The following is an 8,423-nucleotide window of genomic DNA, read 5'->3' as shown; positions in this document are numbered from 1 at the left end:
GTGGGGGTTAGATGGAGAGATGGGATGAAGCAAGAGGCGGGGATCGGGAACAAATGAGGAAAGTGGGGGGTTGAGAAAGACATAGAAAGACGGAAAAGCTGCAGCAGAGACAAGAACAAAAGGAGACAGAATAAAACAGGATGCGTTCAACCCTGGATAAGCAAATTTAACCCACTTCTCCTGCTCAGTTTGTTTAGTCCACAGTATATTCACTGAACAACCAAACACTCACAGTTTGCTCTAACTGGCTGTTTGCTTTCAGAGCACAGCTGCTTAGTCTATGGATGAGCTTTTCAATTAAGTGCAGCTTACATCTGTGTATTGTTCTTTGAAGTTAACAGACACAGATGTATCGTCTTATGGTTTTGGTGTTTCACAGTCACTAGTCATGAAATATTTCTACATGTGGGGAACTAGTTTCAACAGCAGTAAAACTGTTTTTAGTTTTCTGTAGAAAAATCATATTTCAGTCACAGGCTGTGACATGAAAGTACATACTGACTTTGCTACAGGGAATCAGGGATATTTTCTTAATTTAATCTAATCAGAATTTGTGACATACAAACACAAAAAAAATCTGAAAAGCAATGAATGTAAGAATGTACAATTGACCCAGTGTCCCCTCATTTTAAAGAATAATGAGCATCTTCAACCTGCAGATAAAAGGAGATAGTGTATGGGCTGATGCAGTAATGAAGGCATATATCGCATAAAGCAGGGGTTTTGATAAACAATGCAGAAATATTAATTTGACAAAACAAAAGTAAAACAAAGTTGAGGTCAAGATTGCTCCCTTGTCTCATGTGTATTAAGTTTCTGAATGACCAAACTCGAGGTTGGAACGAATGAGGGTAACAGCACACAGTCTCAGAAGGCATTCGTGGTGCACTTGTTTGCAGATACAAAAAAAGTGACCGTTGTACAACTGGCCGATCCTTCAATTACTGAATTCCTCAAACGAACATGTTTGGAGAAGAAGAAGCGTTTGGCGTGTGATTTTCAGCATAATTAACCAACTTGCCACAGCAGATGAGACTCGGGAAGCTCATATGTTACCTTGACAAACAGCCAAATGCTGAATGTCACAATTTCCGGAGAAAAGAAAGCACAAAACATGTGCTCATTCCCATGGCAATAACAGTGGAAGTGGTGCATGAGGTGTACATGACACACTTGGAAGTTTCTCGTCTATCCATAGTAATTCAACAGATATCTGAATCACTCATATCTGTGGTGTTCTGTAGCTCATGGTTGTGGAGGTGGTTAGGGGCCATGTTGCTCTCACACTCCCTAACAACCTTCCTGCACGTTCCCACAGCAAATGTCTACTATGACTAAAGTCAGACAGAGGGGGCAGACTTCAGAATCTCCAGGGGGTGGTGTGTTATCATCTTTTTCATTTGTTTGAATGGAGACAGCGGCATCAAATACCCACAGGAATTGCCTCACTTGTACCCCACAAACATATTATATCCACTACATATGAGCTCAAATAAAATATGCATAGATAAATGCATAAATCCACACATACACTGCCTGTTCTCACACATGGGGGTGGACCACTAGTGAGCAACTTTAAATGTTAAAAGGCCTCTGTGAACCGAACATCTGTGATAGCGAGAGACAAATGTCGACAGTAGCTGCTTCAGTGGTTACCAAAGGGATAAAGGATTACAAGATAATCGTTTCCCTGCTCTGTTCCGCAGTGATTTATGCTACATTTTAAACCAGGTCCCAACAGTTATAAATACTGAGATGTTTTTGAAGATACCCAGAGCTAATCCACCCATGAAAAGTGTGGAATCTGAACTCCTAATCACTTCATCTTTCCTCAGATTGTGACCTCATCTCCCTTGAGGAAAGAGAGGCTGGAGGAGGAGGATGAGGAGAGGGAAGGAAAGAGGGGGAGGGAAATTAGAGATGTTTTTGTTTCATTTAGTGTAATTCAAACTTTTTTAATAAAACGCACGTAAGAAATCCTTCTTGGATATTAAGAGCACTTATTGTAGAAAGTCAAGTAAATGGAGACTCAGGGACACGAATATCATGAGAGAAAAAGTGAATGAATGACTACACACATAAAAAGTTTGGGGAAGATTAGGTGGGTGACACAGAACACAGAAGCTGTGCTCTGTTTCTAGGACTTCCACCACCCTACAAAGATGTAGAACTCAATGTTTAACCGGCACCTCCCTCTTCCTTTTTCCCCCTTTTTTTTCCCCCCTCTTCCAAACAGGAGTTCCCACCCCTTGCCTCACAGGGACAAAAATGTTGGTGAACTCTGAGGCTACATCCTAATCTTTTCATATTCGGTGATACATCGTAGTTTTAAAATGGATCTCTTTTACGACGACTTTTGGAAAGGCTGCAGGGCCCGTTTTAGTTTGAAAACTCCAGGGTAGCGTTGGAGTCTGGACGGGCAAAAACAGAAGCCTTAGGAAACGATAATGTATCCTCCAACATTCGTTCCCTCATTGGGTCTTATCAGTCACGACTATCAGTGGTGAATGCAACATGGATAAAAAAATACAAGTGTTCCTGACTTTGTTTTTGTGGTCGCTAGCAGCTGCTGCGCGGATAAATTCTGCATTTTAATGCTACAAATGCCGTTTCAAAATGAAAAACATATTAGTGCAGACGTAGCCTGTGTCTCTTGATCAACTTGTAAAGACTAATAAGTTGAAGTTGCTGTTAAACTGTGGAGAGTGCGGTCTATCTCAGTGGGGAAACTAAAGCAGAAGTTGATGAGCGGTGATGTTTCATTGACTGAACAACTGGCAAACTGCAGAGGGTTAATTGTGAATATATTTTTGCTGTAAAAATTGTCATTTAGATAATGATATTCGCATAACTTTTGATATACACGTCCACAAACGACAGCTAATTAACATGCCCAGACAGTGTTTATGCCTGGCTTCAGTTTTCCATCATCCAATCATCTAAATGCATCTCTATATTTAACAGGATATATGACCGTGACCAATGAACTCGCAAAGACCTGATCCGTGGACTGCGACAGACAGACCATAAAATTCTGGAAAACAAGGTTCAGTGCTCAGATAATCAGTATAAATATCGTCACTTTGAAGGAATGGACACAAAGATAAAGAAAAGTACAGAATCGAGTTTGTTAAACAACACGGACATACCAGAGCATTAAAGATGTGTGAGGGGGGCAGATAGAGCATCGCTCGACATTTTAAAAATGGAGAATATTGTATAAAAGAAAGAGCACGTTAAGGGGAGACACCTCTGGGATGTTAACAGTGATAAGTGAAGAATGGCCAGTTATTCAGTGCAGAGACAACACACCTCATGATGTTAAACCACAGAAAGAAGAAATAAGAACCTCCTGAAGCAAAACCAAAAGAAGCGAAGAAGAAAAAATAAAATAGAAAGCGACACTCTGAAAAGATTTGGAGTGAAAAAGTGCAGCAGCTGAACAGAGACTCCGCAGCTGTGAGCTCTCTCCTCACCCTTGTCCTCTTTCTCATGATGCTGATTCTGAATGTGTTGTGTAATGCAATCAAAAAGTTACAATATGATTTCCACACATCAGCATAAAACCTCAAATTTCCAAATTTCCCCAACTCTCCATTCACTCTCATCATCTCCCCTCACTTTTCACCTACTTTGTCCTTACTCATCCCCTCCTGTCCAGCCTTGACATCAGACTGAAACCTTCTCCAGAGATTTTCACGTGTCGCTTTTACTTTTTATTTCAACTTTCAGCTTTACAACTTTCTTTTCTCTCTTTCACTGCTTTATTTCATGCACCTTTTCTGTCCTCTCACTTTTGTTCCTCTTCTATCTTTCCAAACATCAAAAACAAGACTGCAAGTTGTATTTCCATTAATAATCCGGGCCTGTATCTGCAGTCCCTCTGCTAAATTGAGAGATTTAGAGGCAAACATACTAATTCTTATTTTATTTCATACAACCTACACTTCCAACAGGACCATCTTGTCCTCTGGCTCAGGGTATTATTGTCGCTATCTGATACCCAAGCATGCATACTGGAAATAATTGCCACAATTCCCAGTGTGATCCCCCTGCGTGATTCGCTTTTAATGGCCAATTACCACTTAAAACCAGTAACTTTAACCATAAGAATGTTTGTATATTTACACGTCAGGCCACAGCAGGCAGTTAGCTTGCACAACAACCAGATAATAGCTTTAAACTGGGATTTCCAGCTTCATCATCACTCATCGCATCAGTGCAGTAGCAGAAGTGGTTTAGCGACGGTAACCACAGGGAAGTGATTTCAGTTTGGGGTAAGGGTATAAAAGATGAAGAGCTGGTGTACATAAAGGATTAACCTATACCATGTTTTTGGACAAACTTCGCATCACGGAGGATTAAAAGATGAAAGAGTCAAAGAGCACGAAATAGAAGCCACCACCCAGTGGAAGTATTGACTCAGGTGGTTAGCGCTTCCCGTTAGCTTCAGTCTTAATGTAACATAAGTGTCTCACTACACCACACAGATAGGAGTATGATTACCTCATTATTACAGCATGATGCAGCGATGCGTGCAGTTTTCTTCTCCTGTGCCCGAGGTTGATCGTTGTGGTGAGCTCCAAGTTCTAGTTCGACACAAGAACATAAAAATGTCAGCGCCTCCATGGACGATGAAGAATGCATTCAAGGTGTAACATGACTGTCAGTAGTATATCTGATGCCCTTTTCACCTCTTCACCTCTGTGTGACATCGTCATTCAACAAACATGTCCATATAAAGATGACTGTGTTCTGAATTTTTTTTTTTGGGGGGGGGGGTAAATGGAAAGAGAGAAACAAACAAACAAACAAACAAAGACCTCAAAGTGGGTCTAATATCACAGAGCGATCTCTTGTATGCAGACAGATGGATAAGCAGCTCGCATTGACACTGTAGCTCTGTAACTAGAAACACATGTGGAGCTTCTCTGCTCAGAAGTGGCCCTGAGCTGGATCCTGTTTGTAAAACACAATCAATCTCACAAAAGGTAAAACGCAGTGCTTCTCATACTGTGCATCATCACCATTTACATAACACAACCTGAGCTGAATAACAGGAATATAGTTGTTGAGTCTTTGAGTTTTATCTCACATCTGTGTCTTTGTTTGGGGAAATAGATAAATAAAAAATCCCAGGCGGTCTGTGTTACAGTATGTCTGCATGCCATCCAACACCATCAACGCATTTCCCATGCATCGGATGGAATGTAACAGATGGATCCTCATGCTATATGACGTATCAAAAAAAAAAGATAATTGTCTGCTTGTGTGGAGCAAATGCGCAATAAAATAAACTGTTCAGATCGATGTCATGGTAGAGCCAGATGACGCCAACATAAAATCTCTCTTAACACCTCCAAAATGTTTCTACACGGTACAGATTTCCTGACACACATAAGATAATCCACATGGGTTTAGTCAGCGAAGCCTGACATCACAATTAAGCACGGTTTGATTGACTTGATTTAGCTGACTGACTGAGTTTATCTGATTTATGGCTGCATGGTGAGCTCATGGCGCTTCAGGGGAGATATTTTGTAACCTGGTTTAGAACATGAGCCTCACATCAAGTGTTAATGACAAACCATGTCCCCCGTCTCTAGTCCTCCTTTCTCCAAAGCGTTTCTGTTTTCAGTTCGTCTATCTCTGCTTTGCCCTCTGATTGTATTTTCTTATGTTTAATGCTGTTCTACAAAAGGATAAGTCATCGTCAGCTGGAGACTGAGGTGACGTCAAATGAGTTTCAGTTCTCTGTCTAACTGCTTTGCAGGACTAATAAAGGTTGTGTTAAATTTTTAACTTGTTACCAGCGGTTACTGTATGAAAGATTTAGTTTTAGGTTTTCTTTTGACTGTGTCATCATTGTGGGGGACATTTATTTTAAAACTTTGCTGACGCATCTATTGATTTAAAGACAGACTCGATAAAATCACAAAGCTCTTGGTGTTATTGAAAAGAAATTCAAGGACTCATCATGCATGAGTGTTTCAACCCCAGGAGATGACTAAAGACATGGAAGGAAGTCACAACTCATGGAGGGCAGAAACAAATGTGTCATTTGGCAAAACAGAAGCATTACTGGAGGTTTCCATTTACGAAGTGGTCACTATTTACAATATTTACAGCAGAAATTATAAAGGAAAAAGAATAAATTGATAAATAAAACTCAACCGAAGCCAAATGCAAGTATGTAAAGGACTTTTCTAAAATGTGTAAACCTTGAATGTAGCCTATACTGCCGGCTTTACCCACTGCATGACAGTACGAAGCACAGAACAAGTTGTCACTGAGAGAAGCAAACTCAGAGAGAGAGTGCTCATCTTTCTTTATGGTGTTGAAGACTTCCACTGGACAACCAGAAAAGAAAAAAAATTGACCTGTTGATTCGCACATTATAGAAGTGAACTTGGATCACAGAGGAATCATTTCAATAAACCACCTGGACATATAAACACTCTCCAGACACTGAAACTTTAGGCTACTGGACACTTTCCAGACACTGACGCCATGTGACCCAATTCCCGCATTTCACCACCAGGACTGTGTTAACACCGATAGGCCAATATACTGCATAGCATCAAAAGCTGCTCTGCTTCAGTGAACATGAACCAGGATTAAGGCAACTGATGTCACTTGGACTCAGCAGTAAAACAGACCCCTAGATTATTGTTGTTAGGTAAGAGTTTCTGGGAAATGGAGTAGGAGAGGACAGTGAACTGTCAGGGACATGTTAAAAACACAAAGCACAGCTGGCTCAACATGACCTATTCTGCATAAATGCAATTGTTTCCAAGTACAAAAGTCATTAAAAATCAAATTTCAAGCGCACCTGAGACATACACCAGTTGGTTAGATGGTTGTGTAACTGTCCGTAAGGCAACAGTACAATCATAGGAGGTCTGGGATGTTTACTGATGGTGGATTATCTTGTGTATGAGAGAGCAGTTGAGAGCAGGGCTGCTCCCCTGTGGCCACCAGGGTCTTAAATCTAAAACATATAAGCGGACGGGCTGGACATTTTAACCGGGTGGGGGAATAAAAATCTGCAAATGGGGCATTGCCTCCCTATTTCAAGTTTATTTGTCTCGGTGTTGCGGGTCGCATGGAGACAACCACGCTATTTTTCAATACCCTGTCTTACCTCATCGTAAGAAGAAGAGTTAATGACCTTAAATTTGTGTGACCATGTTCGTGTCGTAAAAGTTTGTCTTCCTCACTTCTCCACGCCGCGTGAGTGTTCGGTCCCTTTGTTGGGACCTCCCACCTCCGGCTGAAAGCCATGCCCAGATAAATCACTCCCCCCAGACTGGTAACCTGCACACTGGGGCCGCAGAGCGGAGAGGAGCGGACAGACTGACCGGGGGAGGCAGGAGCGCGGCACCAAACAAGAGTTGCACTGGAACCGAATTCTCTCCGTCCCTGGAGACAATTAAAAAAAAAAAAAAAAAAAAAGTGGCCAAGGGGACACCTGTAACATCATTCTGCAGCGATCGAGTGGCTCGCATTAAACAGTATGTCGGGCAGCACCATAGCCAGGGTGCTGGTTGCGCTCTGTATCGGGAGCGCGGTGAACTGCATGCCCAAAGGGACGCACAGGAATCGGAGACAGGCGCAGCAGCATCACGTCTCCTCAGTCTCTCAGGGTAAGTCCTCAAATTATGAGTCACAAGAGCGATTTCGTGCAGCAGTAAATGGTTCCCAGGGGCCGGCAAAGGTCACTTGGAGAACTTCTGAAAGAAGAGAGTAAATTAGAAAATTAGACTTTTTTTTTTGTTGTTGAGATGGAAAAAGGAAACAGGACACATCTTTCTCCTGTAGTCCTTGCAATTAAAACGCTTGGAAACCCAATAATTTATGTCCCATTGGGTTAATAAATGCCAAAAAAAATAAAATCAGTTGTTAATCCCCAACAACTTCTCTGATCTCCTTTAACTTCATCCTTGTGGGAAGGAAGATCAAAGATTGAGAGAGGAAAAAAAAAAAAAAAGAAATAAAAACTTCTAGCTTTCCACTTGGAAAGAAAAGTTGCAGAAGAGATGTGTGTGGCATGTGAAGTCATGAGATGTGAACAAAGAACAAGCCTGGTGGGGGAGAGAGAGTAAATTTGGATATTATTCTCCAGTCTGTGCAGCTGATTTATTACTCAGCCTGGAGGCCCTTTGAAGTCAAGTTAACACATCCACAGTCACTTTCACAGACATGGGTGAAGTCTTGTCCTACAATAAAATGCGTATTCCAATTTAGGGTTTGCTTACTTTGGTTTACATTTGTCTTTGTCTTGCAACCCATAATACTGACCAGTGTGTTTTGAAGTGATGGTTACTGCCAGAGCAGTTTCCAGAGGCTGCGTTTGTCTTTCCATTTTGAAAAAAGGACATGGTAAGCAGGTACAGAGTTTGTGGGTGTGGGTGGGTGTGTGT

At 41.5% G+C, this 8,423-nt stretch overlaps 1 protein-coding gene across 1 annotated transcript in view; it reads left to right on the top strand.

Moving 5' to 3' along the window:
* Positions 1–7,202: 7,202 nt before the first annotated feature.
* LOC111668768 (fibronectin-like) overlaps positions 7,203–8,423 on the top strand; it is a 31,426-nt gene continuing 30,205 nt past the window's right edge. The window contains exon 1 of the mRNA XM_023424894.2: positions 7,203–7,646. Within this exon, the coding sequence (XP_023280662.1) occupies positions 7,517–7,646 (130 nt within the window). The 5' untranslated portion in view covers positions 7,203–7,516. The remainder of the gene's footprint in view (positions 7,647–8,423) is intronic.

The sequence above is a fragment of the Seriola lalandi genome, unplaced genomic scaffold (assembly GCF_002814215.2).
Source record: "Seriola lalandi dorsalis isolate HSWRI2012SDOR001 ecotype SW California unplaced genomic scaffold, Sedor1 jcf7180002054758, whole genome shotgun sequence".
Taxonomy (NCBI): Eukaryota; Metazoa; Chordata; class Actinopteri; order Carangiformes; family Carangidae; genus Seriola; species Seriola lalandi.
This window is presented reverse-complemented; position numbering and strand designations above follow the sequence as displayed.